This window comes from Aulonocara sp. 'chitande type north' Nkhata Bay, linkage group LG12 (assembly GCF_057382095.1).
Source record: "Aulonocara sp. 'chitande type north' Nkhata Bay isolate Kocher_YH1m ecotype deep benthic linkage group LG12, A_spYH_male_GT1.1, whole genome shotgun sequence".
Classification (NCBI taxonomy): domain Eukaryota; kingdom Metazoa; phylum Chordata; class Actinopteri; order Cichliformes; family Cichlidae; genus Aulonocara; species Aulonocara sp. 'chitande type north' Nkhata Bay.
The window spans coordinates 21,463,029-21,479,883 of NC_141355.1; the positions used below are offsets into that span (position 1 = coordinate 21,463,029).

General features: G+C 40.9%; 1 protein-coding gene across 7 annotated transcripts; it reads right to left on the minus strand.

Annotated features, from left to right (window-relative positions):
* Positions 1-23: 23 nt before the first annotated feature.
* On the minus strand, positions 24-16,590 carry git2a (G protein-coupled receptor kinase interacting ArfGAP 2a). 7 transcript variants are annotated; one of them, XM_086314261.1, is made up of 22 exons: positions 16,393-16,588; positions 16,194-16,275; positions 13,309-13,442; positions 12,839-12,951; positions 12,588-12,693; positions 12,372-12,458; positions 12,127-12,257; positions 11,942-12,036; positions 11,397-11,442; positions 10,939-10,990; positions 10,779-10,851; positions 10,553-10,650; positions 10,309-10,420; positions 10,060-10,202; positions 9,818-9,967; positions 6,806-7,054; positions 5,845-5,934; positions 4,460-4,542; positions 4,145-4,339; positions 2,117-2,248; positions 1,532-1,595; positions 24-1,388 (listed from the first exon to the last, which is right to left on the minus strand). In XM_086314261.1, the coding sequence occupies exons 2-22, from the start codon at positions 16,243-16,245 to the stop codon at positions 1,176-1,178; spliced, it is 2,418 nt and encodes an 805-aa protein (XP_086170387.1). In that variant the 5' UTR covers positions 16,246-16,275; positions 16,393-16,588; the 3' UTR covers positions 24-1,175. The 7 variants fall into 7 exon arrangements, 6 of the variants coding, with proteins under 6 accessions (XP_086170387.1, XP_086170383.1, XP_086170382.1 ...); XM_086314257.1 differs by lacking the exon at positions 2,117-2,248 and having other exon boundaries at positions 4,145-4,336; positions 16,393-16,587; XM_086314256.1 differs by lacking the exon at positions 2,117-2,248 and having other exon boundaries at positions 16,393-16,586.
* Between the last annotated feature and the right edge of the window lie 265 nt (positions 16,591-16,855).

The window sequence follows — 16,855 nt, forward strand, 5'->3', positions numbered from 1 at the left end:
TTGTATTTACAAACCACAACCAGTTATAGTTATAAATTAAGTTTATTTAGAAAATAATTATTTCCCCAAAATGCACCTTCTGCTGCATCACGCATCCCTGCACTCCATGCAAGCACAGAGATGGACGTTACTTAGAACAGATTTCAGAAGGAAAATGAAATCTGCAACACCTGGCGATGATGAACATTGGCTAGCACAGTATTACAGGATCCCATATGTTGCACATTACACACAAAACTAGTAGCAACAGAACGGAGCACAATACACATGGACATACATACAGTATGGTTACTAGCACTAAATATTAACACCAAGAGTGGCTGTAGTGTACAGTGCAATGGGTAGCCTATTAGAAACACACCAAATAATCCTAACTTGATGCAACAACATCTCGGTGCTGGTGAAGATGATAACTTGGCCCCTGAACAAGTGTTTCTTGCATTTATTGACTTGACAAATGGGCACACATAAATAGCTGCAGTAAGTGCACTGCAGACTGGATTACACTTGGGCAGGGAGCAGGTCATATTAATAACTTTTTTTTCCCCTCAGTGTAACAAACATTATCAGCATTGCGCTGAAACTGAAATGTGCGTAAAGTCTTCAACTTATGGAAGCTAACAAAACCGTACGCTCGTTTTTTCTTCCTTTTTTCATATTAAAACTTTACAGTGTAGTGATGCTTAAACAGTGCAGTATATTAGAGGAAGCTCCTTTTGCTACAAGAGTGTTTGTAATAGCATCCAATGATAACGATTTCATGGCTCATTTATGGTTTTTCAGCATCCATGCATGGCTTTGGTTTGATAACACTGACCAGTATCATATCGATTTACTGTGCTCTTTGTCCTAATGCAAGGCATTAACTCTTTAATGATATTTTGTAATTCTAATTATCAAAGACAGAACAAGCTATTTCCCCAGCATGTTAGCTGGAAAGTCATATCACCCCCCCCCCATCAGAAAATGTGCTTCTACAAAAGCTGGCTAAGTTTCTGACTTTTCCCTTGACACCAAGACTTTGTCTTTAAATATTGTCAATGCTTATTCATAAATAATTAAAAAACAAGGCATGCATATACCACATATACAAAAAACAAAAACAATAAAATAACTATAAATGCGTATAAAAACAAAACTGAGATGCTGACTTCTTTGCAGCCCTGTAAGTGCTGTTAGTTGGTATTTTCCTTTGTGGTGATGGTGACAAGCTGCTTGGCGGCCTTGGCAATGTCATAAGCACATTGGATGACCTGCTGGGTGACCAGCTGCATGTCCGGTCCTGGGCAGCCCTCCGAAGGCACCGCCTTCCGGCACTCGCCCTGGAGCCTGCACGCACTGGAGGTCAACAAGCGCAGAGAGCCTCTCACCGTCTCTGAACGCGGCTTCTGCAGAGGAAGATTAAATGATCTTAATAAACATAGAAAAAGTCTGCTCACAGGCCTCTTCAGAAACGGGGTGCAGTGTGCATCCAGGTGTCAAATAACAAACAATTAGCAGATCCATTCTTTGCAAGAAAAAATCTATTTACCTTAGGAAATAGGGCAGCCATTTCTGTTACAGCCACATGTATTCTTTCTGAGCAGGGTATGAAGCTGTGAGGTGAAAAGATTGAAGTCACAGTCAGAAAGTAAACTGAAAGTAACAAATACAATGGTTATAAAAGTGATACGAATGATCAATTAGCTAATCACCACTGCAATCAGGTTACTTCACAAAGTGGAGGTGCAATTTAGTTTTCAGAACACACCATGCACCATCATCATCGACAGATTACCTACAAAACATGCCATTTAAAAGACATTTTAAACCTTGTAAGTAAACAGCACTTTAATTCTACAGTAAAAAACGTCAAGATCAAAAACAAATATGCTGTCAGCTATAAGTCACTGCACAGATGCACCTTACCTTTTTTACCTAACTAAAGCAAAGTCAGCGCTTGAAGATAAAACATGAAATGAATTGATGTTTGAAACTCGGCATACTCAAGCATGCAGCACAATATGACAGAAAAAGAGACAGCTTGTTAGCAGGTGAGGCAGACCAGAAGAAGAAAGTGTCTGAGGGAGAGGAAAATAAAACTGTGCCTGGGAGGCAGGGACAGAAGCCAGAGTACCAGGAGGTGGGGTCGGGGGACCGGAGGCTGAGCGGCTGAAGGGGAGAGGGGGCCTTCTCAGCCCAGGGTACCAGAGTGCTGAAACATCCCAGGCTGTGCCTGAGCCGACGCACACCTTCACGCTCACATGGTCTGATGGCAGGAGTGATTGGTGGCGACACCAAAACAACATGATAACAGCGGAGCAGAGAGGAAGTAGAGTGAGGAGGAAGAGTGACAAGAGCAGGACAAAAAAAAGGGGGAAATGACAGGGCTTACATGGAACTAATTATAACAGAGTAGCTATGAATGTAGGAGGAACTTGAGGTTTAAAATGAGAGCAAGGAAACGAAAGTTTAAAAAAAACACACACACATACAGTGGGGCAAAAAAGTATTTAGTCAGCCACCGATTGTGCAAGTTCCCCCACTTAAAATGATGACAGAGGTCAGTAATTTGCACCAGAGGTACACTTCAACTGTGAGAGACAGAATGTGAAAAAAAAATCCGTGAATTCACATGGTAGGATTTGTAAAGAATTTATTCGTAAATCAGGGTGGAAAATAAGTATTTGGTCACCTCAAACAAGGAAAATCTCTGGCTCTCACAGACCTGTAACGTCTTCTGTAAGAAGCTTTTCTGTCCCCCACTCGTTACCTGTATGAATGGCACCTGTTTGAACTCATCATCTGTATAAAAGACACCTGTCCACAGCCTCAAACAGTCAGACTCCAAACTCCGCCATGGCCAAGACCAAAGAGCTTTCGAAGGACACCAGGAAAAGTATTGTAGACCTGCACCAGACTGGGAAGAGTGAATCTACAATAGGCAAGCAGCTTGGTGTGAAAAATCAACTGTGGGAGCAATCATCAGAAAATGGAAGACATACAAGACCACTGATAATCTCCCACGATCTGGGGCTCCACGCAAGATCTCATCCCGTGGGGTCAAAATGATCATGAGAACGGTGAGCAAAGATCCCAGAACCACACGGGGGGACCTGGTGAATGACCTGCAGAGAGCTGGGACCAAAGTAACAAAGGTCACCATCAGGCACACACTACAACGGCAGGGAATCAAATCCCGCAGTGCCAGACGTGTTCCGCTGCTGAAGCCAGTGCATGTCCAGGCCCGTCTGAAGTTTGCCAGAGAGCACATGGATGATACAGCAGAGGATTGGGAGAATGTCATGTGGTCAGATGAAACCAAAGTAGAACTTTTTGGTATAAACTCAACTCGTCGTGTTTGGAGGAAGAAGAATACTGAGTTGCATCCCAAGAACACCATACCTACTGTGAAGCATGGGGGTGGAAACATCATGCTATGGGGCTGTTTTTCTGCCAAGGGGACAGGACGACTGATCCGTGTTAAGGACAGAATGAATGGGGCCATGTATCATGAGATTTTGAGCCAAAACCTCCTTCCATCAGTGAGAACTTTGAAGATGAAACGAGGCTGGGTCTTCCAACATGACAATGATCCAAAACACACCGCCCAGGCAACAAAGGAGTGGCTCCGTAAGAAGCATTTGAAAGTCCCGGAGTGGCCTAGCCAGTCTCCAGACCTCAACCCCATAGAAAATCTGTGGCGGGAGTTGAAAGTCCATGTTGCTCGGTGACAGCCCCAAAACATCACTGCTCTCGAGAAGATCTGCATGGAGGAATGGGCCAAAATACCAGCTACTGTGTGTGCAAACCTGGTAAAGACCTATAGTAAACGTTTGACCTCTGTTATTGCCAACAAAGGTTATGTTACAAAGTATTGAGTTGTATTTTTGTTATTGACCAAATACTTATTTTCCACCCTGATTTACGAATAAATTCTTTACAAATCCTACCATGTGGATTCATGGATTTTTTTTTTCACATTCTGTCTCTCACAGTTGAAGTGTACCTCTGGTGCAAATTACTGACCTCTGTCATCATTTTAAGTGGGGGAACTTGCACAATCGGTGGCTGACTAAATACTTTTTTGCCCCACTGTATATATATATATAAATCAGTTGCAGAACTCATAAAAAAACCCAAAAACCTTTCATCTCATTCTGACCTGTCATGTTTGTTCTCCTGAGCAGCTCGCAGCAACTCCTGGATATTCTTGGTGATCTGTTCGGTCTTGCGGATGACGTCCTCTGTGCTGGGAAGCGTGGGGTCAGAGTCCATCTCCAAATCATCAAGTTCAGGGATAGAGCTACCCTCCCCCAGCCAGCCACTGCTCCTCAGCCTCCCTCTCCTGCAGAACCTGCTAAGTGGGTGAAAAAAAAACCCAAACAACAAATCAAGCCCCCTGCAAAAACCTGTTTTTTCCTATTGAACTGTACATGAAGACCACTTTGCCTCACTGACTTCTGGGTGATTTTCTTACCCCGAGTCATCCATCTCCGAGTCATTGAACGTGTTGTCATAGTCACTTTCTGGCATGCTGCTTTGCTTCTCCAATTTTGAAGCCTGGGAGGGAAGAAAGAACAATATGAGAGAGATCCAGTATTACTCACGGCAAAACCCAGCAGCAACTGTGGTGAAAATACATTTTCTTCATCTAAAAAGCAAAAACATAAGACTCATCTGTGTGCTGTGCCAACAAGAAACTGCACAGCCACATCAAAGTGGAGTATAAACAAGTAAAGGTGATGCAGAGGACTGAATCAAACAAGCCAGTAAAGCTGTAAAGCAAAAGCACATCTACAGTTTAAAGATTTCACATTAGTAGAGCAGATTATGCTGAGATCATATCATTTATTTGCATTAGTATGACACTTGTTACCTTTCCTAATACCTTATGAAACCTCTTGAAATGCCAAAGCAAGGCTGGATTTACATGTGACATTTGAAAACAGCCACACAGAAAGCAACAAACCCTAAAACGTTACTTTACAAGTGCGGCACAAGCTTTTCTCCTCTAAAATAAAGACAAGTAAACCCCAGAGGGCCCACACTTGCATATGTGAAGTCAGAGCTCAGTGGTGCATGCCACACAACATAGGCACGCTATCTTCATACCATATAGGGTTTGCTGTGATCTGATAGCGTGACTTAACTTTATGCAAATTCACACTCAACGCTACATCTAAAAAAACAGGAAGTTCACTGTACTACACAACATGTTCATACTCTGACAGTCTGCGTTCAAGAGTCTGAGCAAAATCCTCTCTGTGCATGCAATACTAAATGCAGCACATTGTGGGATTATCTCATGCTTACATAAATTGTCCTCTTAGCAGATGATCAATCGCTTCACACTGCAAACCACTCACAGATTTCCACTGTTTGGTTGTCAGAGAAGTAAAAGCAAAGTAGCTAAGATTTTGTAAGAAACAGGGCAGAAGGAAACTTTGTCTTATTCTTAGAGTATTTCAAATGAAAAAAAAGTCCAACTAAAACAATATATAATGTGCAATTTCTTTCCTTTGTCTTCACATAGATTGCTAAAATACTTTAATATCATCTCATATACCAGTTTCTAGAACACAAAAAAAGCAGCGCTGCATGACAAGCACAGATTTCTGCTCAATGCTCAGCAGTGACGCAGAGGTTTTGCCTTTACAAAACCCCACAAATTCCATTTGTTTAGTAGGACAATGAGGATGATGCTGATGAAGGCAGGTATCTGGCGGTGAGGACAGCCGATGGAAGGATGGCTCATGCAGGGCAGATAAAGAGCAGGAGAACAGAGGATGAACGGGTAGAATTGGGCTCCGAGGAGATTTGCGGCGTCCCGCGAGACGCAGACCGAGTTAGGATGTACTTAACCTTTTGAGCACTGTCGTCCTTCGACCAACACAAGGTGGATGGAAATGAGGGAAGGGATGAAGAGGTGGTCACAAAAGCGCCCCTTTCCGTCTAAAGACAGGGTTCAAATCATAATGTAACACAGACACACACACACAGATTTCTTAAAATGAAAAGACCTGTTTATACGGACTTACAAAAAAGCTGAATGGATATTAAAAAAATACTGTGTATGGACTGGAGTCGATGCAAAGCTGTGCAAAGACCGTGAGCACTGAATTCAAAATAATAAAAGTCTTTCTTAGCTTAGGATAAATCAATAGTACAAAGACAATGCAATGGAGCTTAATCCTCCTATTTTTATTCCCTGAGCTCCACTGTTTCCTTTCGGTGTACAGTGCTTTAAAAAAAAATATCACTGAATAGCCTGGAAACGAGCTGATAAAGGGAAAAAAATATCAGAAACTATAAGTCATAGGCTTGGATTAAAACCAAACAGAGCAGATGGACAGTTAAAGTGAGTGTGTAAATGTATGGTGCATTACAAAAACACAGAGTATTTGTATGGCAGTTTAATACTTTATCAACATAAAAAACACAGTACAAACCAACACAAACCATGACAGCATGTTTCTGCGTGTACAACTAAGTCTTGTCTAGCAAAAAAATTAAAAAGGCAGCACTCCCATTAACAACAGATGTTTGCAGATGTGTGTGTTATTAAACTGGACACATATTGCGATTGCTCTGGCTCTATCTAACATTGCATCGCATTGTGGTTTTTAATGAGTCAGTCTTTGAAGAAGCCAAAAATTAAAAAAAAAAAACCCAAAACAAAACAAAATAAAACGTGCGTAGTGGAAAATGAGTAAGGAGAGACACAAACACAGGCAGGGGAAAATGTCTGCAGACAGGATGAAGACATGAGGGACAGTCACTGAGTGGAAATGGCAAAGGAGAGCAGGGAACAGGTCTTACTTACATGAGTTGGGAAGGATTGAAGGGTGGGGATTCCCTCCTCTGAGTAGGGAGTTTCCCCTTTAGGGAGATAGGGCTTCAGGCCTGAGCCGGTCTCATACATAGACATGGGCCGACTGGCCCGTGCAGACTGCCGGCGTTTCAGGGCAGAGGGACTGGAGGGGTCAGGGTAGTCTGTACCGCTGGGGATCTGATAGATATTGGTAGTGACCTGCCGCCTGAGAGAGGTGTTCTCGCTTTGCAGAGATTGCAGCTGGAAGAGATGTCAGTAATACACTAAGAGGGGCGCTTTAATGCCACTGTTTCTCTAGATTGCTATCTATTTAAATTTTGATAGATTGTTGCCGCTCCTACTGCCAAGGTTATAATTTGGCAGAAACCACCAATCTTTCCAGATACAGAGTTTGAAACATGTTCTTTTCTGGCACGTCACCAATATACAAAACCTGAAGCTGTTTTCACAACTATGAATGAATTATAAAAAAAAAAGTCCATAGCTATGGAGAGAATGCTCGCTCAAAGCTCTGATAGATTTTCATCACAACACCCCTCCTATAGAAAAGTGTCTTGCTGAGTACCCTTCACTAATCATTACTAACCATTGCCATTCATATTCAAACAGCTTTAGATTCTGTTTACTTGACGACAGTATCCAGTAGTTAAGTATCTATAGTGCAGGGAAATTCAAATTCAAGGTCTCGTCTGAAACAGCATCAAAGGAATAACATGAATTTTGGTTTGGGTGGATTCTTTTTGCCTATCAGTGCAAAGCTCAAGATAAGCAAGCAAAAGATCATTGTACAGGTAAGAAACACAGGTGCAGTTCAAGTCAAAGATTCAGCTGCAAGGAAAGGTTTGTGAACACTTTGGAATAATCATGATTGCTGCATGAAAAACTAATAAACATGGTCTGATCTTCACCCAAGTTACAATTATAGACCAACACAATCTGACGAAAACAAAAAAAAAACAAAACAAAAAAAAAAACACTCCCTCCCAGTATAAGCAGGAAAAAGTAAGTGAACCTCTATGACACAGATTTCTCCAGAAGTACTTTAAGTCACGTGATCCAAGTCAGTCTATGAACAATATCTAGGAGGACTATAGAGGTTTAGGAGGACTAGAGGTGGACAAAGCTGGAAAATACTACTAAAGCATGGATGAAAAAACAATTTGGCTTAAATTAAACAGAAAAAGTATGGTGAAGAGAGCATCATGGTTTGGGAATGCTTTGCTGCCTGAGGGTCTGGAGGCTGAGGTTGAATGACTTAACAAGGCAATGGAGACAGACTAATTGAAAAAGAGGACAAGGTTTTTCAAGTTTTTGAAAAAGCTTCAACCTTTTCAGATGTTTGCTCTTCTTCTTGCACCTTGGGTGAAGTTGTCTCAGAAACCTTTACCCTGTTTCCCCACCTTTTTCAAAGATCACGTGAGAATCTGACTTAACCCAGATAAGATGTTGTAGCACAGCCCAATGCAGGCTGTTCTTCCAGAAATCCTGATGAACTTCCGAAGAAACTGTCCAAAATTCCTCAATGTTGTGCAAATCTCATAAGAAGCTACAGGAAACACCCGCTAGAAACTATGGTTGGTAAAGGAAGTTCAATAACATTAAAGAGTTCACTTATTCCCCCCCAAACCTGAAGTAAGTGCTAACTCGGTGTCAACGAAAAATACAACAGTTTGTGTATTTTTGTTGCATTTGTGGAGAGTCATTGTGTTGGTCTATACCTGTGACTGAGATCATTATCGGACCACATTTTATAGCTTAACCAATGCAGAAATCCAAAGCTTTCCACGGTTCTTCTTCCAGGTTTACAGCACTAACAGACTGACTCAGGAATTATAAAGGGATTCAGGGATGCTCTAAACATCAACATTTGATCAAGAATACACTGGCCTTAAATACTACAACTACTTTAAAACTGTGATGAAGATTAATAGCGATAAAGCTAAAGATTGTGCTTATGTGATCATGAACTGATATTTAAATATAAAACGCTAACAAAATAAGAAACATTTGTACTTTTGAAACTACAAGGTACAACCACAGTAAGCCAAGAAAAGCCACAGTGCTGCACGTTTTCTCCACTACATCTTTATCTAAATGATGCTGTGTGCTACAGTTTACTGCAGGGGGAGAAACAACAGCAGACTGAGTGCAGCTACGTGAATGCTCTAGATGCTCTTCATCAGCTCTAAAAGTAAAACGACAACATTGTAACATCACTGTTACTTTACCCTGGGTAAACTTTATACCAGGTTTACTTTACCAAATAAGTAAATAGTAACTTAATAACTTCCAATTTGGTTTAGTTTTAGCAAGCTAAAACTGTATAAATCTCAAATGTCTCCCATTAAATCATCAGTTGAGTTTAACAGTATAAGGTGAGGTGTTCTGTGAAAAATAGCCAAACAAAAAGTCCACATGTGCTAAAGTATGTTCCCCCAAACAGCTGGAAATCATCCAAAAACATTCATTGCAGTAAACACAGTATATATGACAAAGCAAGGCACACACATACAATTTCAGTTAGTCACTGTGTGTTATCAAAGGGATTAAAAACAAAACAAAACAAAACAAAAACAAAAAAAACACCATCATCAATTATATCATGCTTTTTCTTCAAACATGCTTGTTAGTAACATTAGACCGGCTTTAACTTTAATTTATAAATTAGGTGGGAAAAGTGACCTTGGTGTTAAACCAAAACACACACACACACAAAAAGGAAAAAAAAACAAAACAGAAATCTCTGGTTTACATTCAGACTCTGAAAATTGAACATGCTGGCCATAACAGAGGGTGGACCAGCAGGGTGTCACAGCAGCCTTATCGTACCACAGAGCATTCCTATTCAGGTGGTTCGGCCGTGATTACTAAACACAGGCTGGGCCTCCACACCAGAGAGCGTTCGCACTGTGCAGGAGAAGTGCTCTGCTGACCGCTGTGCCCCCGCCCCTTCTAGTCCGGCCCTCGATGTTAGTGATCTTACGGGTGGAGCGCGGTGGGTACCTTTTTCTGCATGAGCCTCAGCTCATCGCTCAGACTGTTGTTTGCTTTCATGAGTTGCTGGATTTTTGCTTCAGAGGCAGAGAGGGCGGTTTTCACCTCCAGGTATTCTTGCATAGTGATGGGTCCGTCTGAGAGGTCCGAGTCCAGGCTCTGTAAAAGACATGCCAAACAAAACAAAGAGGTGAATGATGCAAAAGAGATTTCATTCAGGGTTTTAGTTTGTGAAAATACTGTCTGGGTACCTTGGTCCTGTCTCCTTTGCTTGATGGGAGCTCTTGATCTGTATCCTCATCAGATGCCACACTATCATAGTCAGGCTGGTCATTGTCCTGGCTATCACTACAGTGTCTGACGGCCACGTTCTTCATGATAAGTTCAACGTTGTCTAGGACAAACAAGAAAAAAAAAACCAACTTGTTTTGTTACTCTGTATCTTCATGAGACTCGGGTGTCGGGGGGATTTTTGAAGAAAGTAACAAGAAGACACCGACCTTTGGGACTGACTATCGGATTCCCTTGCTGTCTGCGCTTTGCTTCACTTAATATGTCAATGACCAAAGTTGCAAATTCATGTGCATTAAATCTTGCAAGCTTTTGCCGCCCCTAAATAACACACAGAAAGAAAGAAAAAAAAACACAAAGAAATTACACAAACAATGCACAACCTTTAAGGTAACAACAGAGAGAAAACCAACACAACCACGTTTGCAGGGGTGTTCTGCACAGCTGACTTGCCTGGTTTCGTGTCGATGAATACTCCGGATTCACAGGAAGGAAAGGAACCACAGTTGTCTCTGTGACCAGCGTGCTGTGATTCTGTGTTGCCAACCACACTGCAGAGAATGAGCAGAGTGCTGTTTAAGGCACGAGTACAGCTGCAATGCTAGTGGAGGTGTTGAAGAGTGCGTGTGAATACCACTATAGATGCATTTGAGTCCTCTGGTAAGGGGTAAAACTCTACCTGCATCAGTCTCTCGCCTGTCCACTTCATCATACACGTCCATGGCCAGCTCCTCAAATAAATGATTACTGAGCTACATTAAATAGAAAAGAAAGAAAAATCACACCTGAGCAAACTTCAGGGGAGAATATTTAAAATGAAACACAGTGAAAACACTTACAGACTGCAGTTTCTTTTTCGCTGCCTTTGCAAGTTCCGATAAATCTGCACTGCTGCAAACAGAAAATTGTGTTTGTGAACATTGCTTAATAAATTCGTAGGTCTGTAGGTCTATTGCTACTATAATGCAGTTTATTTTCAGTAATACTTACATGTTCCTGATCCCAATAAATGAAAGCAGTTAAAACAGATCGCATGTGTCATTTGACGTGCAAAAGTATTTTTCTGCTCTTTTTCTGCTTTGAAATTAGAGCTAATAATGAAAACTTCCCTCACTCTGTTTAAAAGACTGCAGCAAGCTTAACTTCATGTCAGAACAAGACTCACAACTAAAACAACCATCACTAAATGCCTCACTGCATTCACTCTGCTGGCTCAGTTCAACTTAAACTCATTCACTCAGGCGCATGTTAATTGGTAGACATGCATCATACTGACGTACAGCTTCTGCTTTCTTACCTGTCGGCCATTTGTGGAACGATGAAGTGCTGGCCGCTTTTATGATCTGAAAGGAACAACGCGAAAGTTCTGGATAAGTGCCAAAATCCTTCGGGGCAATTACAGGAACTGTATTCACTTTCTGTTAATCACCATTTAAAATCTGTATTTAGCTCTTAAGCAAATTTGATCAGCTGTAGAGCCACATCACTAAAACACCTACAGCACTGTGCAAAAGTCCCGGTCTGTGCTGGATTGTTTCACATTTCTTGAGGATATGACTTTTAGATACTGTTCGTCTGCTGTTTTTAGGTCTCCCACTTCTTCTTTTGCCCTCCACTAGTCCAGTTTTCTCAAAATTATTAAGTCCACACTGCACAGCATGCTCGGATATGCCAAGCTTTCAGCCAGAAGCTCTTAGAATCACTTTGTTGGTGCAAAAATACTATTTTATTTTTACAAAAACATCAAGAGTTCTTGCACATTACTGCTCACCCAGCAGCAGCAAATGCTGCTTTTTCAGCTTTTTAAAAAAAATTTATTTTAAATGACACATCTCCGCTTACCTGGTTTTCGTCCACACAAGTAAAACGCCAGTCGATCGGTTAGTTCATACTGAATTTCCACCAGCCTGTCTGCCAGGTCGTTGTGGCCAGCTTCTCTACAAAACCATATTTAAAAAGTCAAATTAAGCTTAATATTTTGTCTTATATATAAATAATTATTTTACATAATAAACACGTAGGCTTGCCTTGCACAGTCAATGGGAGTTTTGCCTCTGCTGTCTGGAGCACCAGGATCTGCCCCATAAACGGTCAACAGTTCAACCTGAGATACTTGCCCAGCCTTTGCAGCTACATGCAAAGGAGTGCTTCCCTTTTCCTGCCCAAGACAATGATCAACATAACAAAAGCCAGAACATGAGCCAGAATTTGACAGAAAAAAAAACACATGCAAAAACACGGAAATGATACTTTTAAATACAGAAGGTCTTACAGGATGAAAGAAATTTGCTTGAGCTCCGAGTGTCAGCAGCCTCAAACAAGTCTCCAGATTACCAGTGCGTACGCTTGAGTGAAGTTGCTGGGGGAAAAAAAAAAGAAATAAAAAAATTTAACTGTGACTTTAAAAAGCACAACAATAGAGCTCTGTTCAAAAACATGCTTCCTTTCTTTCCCTGGTGGATCACTGCACCCAACCATTTCTCCTCACCTTGCTTAAATCCTTGGCTGTTGAGCTGTCATCCTCTCGGCAAGGTATGCGATGGACAAACACCAGCATTTGATATTTGGCTCTTATAAACTCTGATTTGTTTGGACTTTTGGGATGCCATGAAACACACACACACACACAAAAGACATTGAGAGACTATGAATGAGAAAGCAGCAAGAGAGTCCATTGTCATTTTTTAATTAAAAAACAAAAAAGTACTCCATAATCATTTCCAAACATTTATGACTCACTGGAGTTTGTCCTGAGGGTTGGCCTTGCGTTTTCCACTCGTCACAGACGCAGGGTCCAGAAGGGAGTGCTCCCAAATTGAATTCGCACCGTTGTTGTATAATGTCTGAACCATCTAGGTTAGATTAAAAAGGAAAGCATCGTGTATAATTTCTCATATTGATTTAGACCTTCAAATGGTGAGGGGAAAATAAATAAATAAATAAATAAATAAATCCCCTTCCTGTGCTGCACTTGCTATATTTGGACAGAAATCAATACACCTCAGGGGATCTGCTGCACTTGATGTCATACAGCTCTACTGAATTTAAAACTGAAGTAATACTAACCCAAACCCAAGTATAACATGTTCTAATGGCTTTAGTTCAGCATCTAAGCACAGAAACTACAAGTAAGACAAGTTCACAGCCAACAGAATAAATATGCATGCAACAGCTGAATGATCAAAATATTTCTGTTGAGGATTATTTACCTGCAGCTGCGTAGGGGGCCATGGCGTGTGCGTCAGGTGGCGCACTTGGGAGCTGTGTCTGCCCAGGCTCCGATGTACACTGCAGCACTCGTCGCAGATCAACACGCCTCTGTTCACCGAGGCCCAGCGAGGTTCTGAGCGAGAACAGAAAACAACCAGGTCACAATTATGATAGATAAATTGTGCACTTAGAGTATAATCTTGGAGTTCGAGCAGTTCACTGGTTTTACTTTGATCAAGCTGAGGAAGTTAATCTTTCTTTCTCTTTTTATCATATTCAAATCAACTCAGTGCTTCTCTTTTGACAACAAGCTGGACCCAAAGAGTCTCCTGTTACCGCTGTTGTAAGATGACCACTACAGGCAGGTGCTTACTTTGTAATAATTATGATATTTTGCTTTTTTGTCCAAGGAAAAAACATCATTTGATAGTTCTTACTCACAAGTACTGCTAATTTACCCAAAGTTTAATACAGTTTATTCTTCTGTGCCATAGGACTCTTGAAAATTATAGCCAAGCCACAGTGATATCAGTACTTCACACACACCATTACGCACCTACAAAAATGAGCTCTCAAATGTTTAGAGGCACAGAAGTAACCGTTTTACATGGATCCTTCATAATTCTGACAGATTTAGCTGGATTGGGCTTAAGACAACTATCTTTTAGGTTCCTAGCACCCTAAAAAGAGTTGTGATTTCATGACAGAAAGGGATAATATCGGAGTTTCGAGACAACATAAGAATTTCAGTTGGGCCAAAGATCCCACAGAATGAAATAATCGACAGAATCTGATTGTTTTGATAGCGTAAATAGTCCCCATATGTATAAGGTATTTAGTTTTTGATTGCTATGGCATGATTTTATGAGTTAAAGCATATTATTTTGAGGACCCCTTAGCACAAAGCTGTCCCCAGACCCGCTCTGAGAAAACAAACATATAGTTATCTATAGCTGAGAAAGGTCCCTGAAAAATATGCTGTTTAATCCTGCTCAAGTGGCATTCGCTGAAAACTAGTGTCCTGCTGGAAGAAATAGCTGAGGCTTTTCAAAATAGTTATTTCATATATTTTATTTTTTAAAAAAAATCTTCATTGGCTTTCAACACATGGGATTAACAAAATGTTGGTGTTGGCGTTTTCATTAAATTTCTGGACACTAGATCACAATGTATTATATGTTATATAATTAAACATAATAATATCACAAGATGCTGAGTGGATGCTTTAAGATCTAATGAAGAAAAACACAATCCAAGAAAGAAAGAAAAGAAAAAGCCAAACTCAAAACAGGCTGTGAAAAAGGTCACATTCATAGTCATGTATCGCCTTTCTGACTGCAGATTTAGGTGAAGCTATGGGTTGCGTAAAAAGGAAGTGAAGACTAACAGAGCAGCTTCCTCTTTCAAAGCACTATAAAGAAAATACCTGAAGAACTAATAATCTTAGAACTGAGCTGCAATATTAACCTAATGCGTGGTGTTTTTTGCCCTATGAATTAAAAGTGTACTATGACTCTGTGACCAAAATAAATGTGTTTACTTAACCTTGGCCTATTTTGCACGGTTCATGCAGTGCAAAAGTCACAGAGTTGTCTTCCATCTGTGCACAGACTCTTCTTGACAGCAAACATCAAGACTAGAAACACTGTAAAATGATACAACACTAAAGCCCACTGAGTTTCAAGCAGATAGAGTGACGGGACAGGCGCTGTAAAAATCCCAACAGCAGCTGCAGTGCAAGAGCAACAGATGCAGGAGGTCGCTGGACAGATTGTGGCTCCTGGTCCCAGAGTTTTCAGAATCTCTTTCTAACAACTGTCCCTCAGGACCTCCCGAGTCTCAGTGCTCTCCTCAGCACGTGCTGCTAAATTTAATACCACATCTTGAAACGCTAAAAATATTCACACCCAACAACTGGTAGCAGCCATAAAGTGGGGCAATCCAGGGCAGCTGCTGAGGAGAGCTCAGGGTTAACTAATGACATGAGTGACATGATGACAGACGAGCTTCTTAATATTTGCGTTCCGCTGAATGATGCAAAACAAACCGATGTATTTTCTATTATTAGACTTTGCTTAATTTACAGTGCATTATGTCGCCACAAGAAGAAGAAAAATAAAATCTCTCCTGCATTGAGTATACGGTCAATTCACTCAGCATCCTGTTTTGCTTCCTGTGCCTGCTGAACAGCATCACGTCATTTCTATACAAGTGGAACTTCTGTAAGTACAGCCTCAGACACAATACAACAATTGTATGCTCAGCTCTCAGAGCTTGGTGCCATTGGTCCCGAAAAACAAAGCTCTGTTAGAGAGTGCTCGTGTACCCTGATGCCATATAAGTAGTTATAGCACTATTTTTTTTACTCTATTACATTACAAGTGACTGGTTACAGATGACACGGACTGCAGATTTGGGTTAATGATGCAGCGACTTTTTTAAATAATCAAATCTTTATGAATACAGTAGGAAATACAATACAGTCATTACTCATTAACACCTTTAGTTCAGCTGAGTTCCATCGTGCCAGAAGACCACTGTTATGCCCCCTTTTTTATTGCACTTTACTCATGAGAAACAGTTAATCCCAGCAGTTGAAAGTTAATTTTATAACGGGCATATAAAAGGGACATATCATATAATTATAATAGGGTTTTGGTTGGTTATTAAACCAAACGGCACCCTAAAAACTCCTTTCATGAAGGGAGCTATGGCGTTAGATATGAATACTAACTAGGTAAACTGGATACCCTAAATTACTGTAAAGAGAAACCAAAGTGTTGCCAGCGCTGCTAATCGGATTTATTGGGATTTGGGGTGTTTCTTAAGCACCAAATGTCAGCTAACAGACAAACACTGCATAGATGGTGTGAGTTTTACTTACCTGGGACACAGCAATCTGCGCAGACCTCAGTGTTTCGCAGGCGTTTAGACATCCTCAACTCGGGAAGAAACGCCTTTTAAAACTGAGTAGAGGAAATTGTGTCCGTTATGCTAACCATTGATTACTCCGTTAAGATGCCTTCCGCGTTAGCTAAACCCAGCAAATTAAAAACAATCCAACAACTAACTATCGTACTTACTTCCTTTTAACCGTTGCGAGCCTTTTCGTTTTTTGCTAGAGTTGGAGTTATGACCATGATAACATTTCCTCCCGCTACAACGCCGCTCGTCTGCAAGTGAGCTGACTGAGCAGCCACCTGATTAGCTAACTAGCCTGTGCACACTTGGTAGTTTACTCCTCTGCCTCTAGACAGCAGCATTTAGCGCTAGCGCGATCCCAGAGGCAGTTGTGACTGTGACCTATAATTGTGGTTTACTCTGCCCATAGTTTTGACTCTCAGGAAATAAACCTCTCAAAATAATACGAATAAGTCCTGCTTGAAATTTGTTCCGATTCTCTAATTTTATATCTACGGGTAAACATGAAATATGAATACAACACAATACTTGTGGAGCTCGTTTTTGTCGGTACACAACCTGACAAATTAAAATCAGGGTTTTAATTTTCCCTAAAAGAGGTGAGTTTGATCTACTCACCTTGGA

Bases quoted from the DNA above. Each gene is read 5' to 3' on its own strand.
- git2a (XM_086314261.1), bottom strand. From the start codon at position 16,245: ATGTCTAAACGCCTGCGAAACACTGAGGTCTGCGCAGATTGCTGTGTC. The intron at 12,459-12,587 runs GTGAGGAGAAAT...TTTTTCCCCCAG, and splicing joins CAGCCAAGGATTTAAGCAAG to CAACTTCACTCAAGCGTACG. The intron at 9,968-10,059 runs GTACCCAGACAG...TGTCTTTTACAG, and splicing joins GCAAAGGAGACAGGACCAAG to AGCCTGGACTCGGACCTCTC.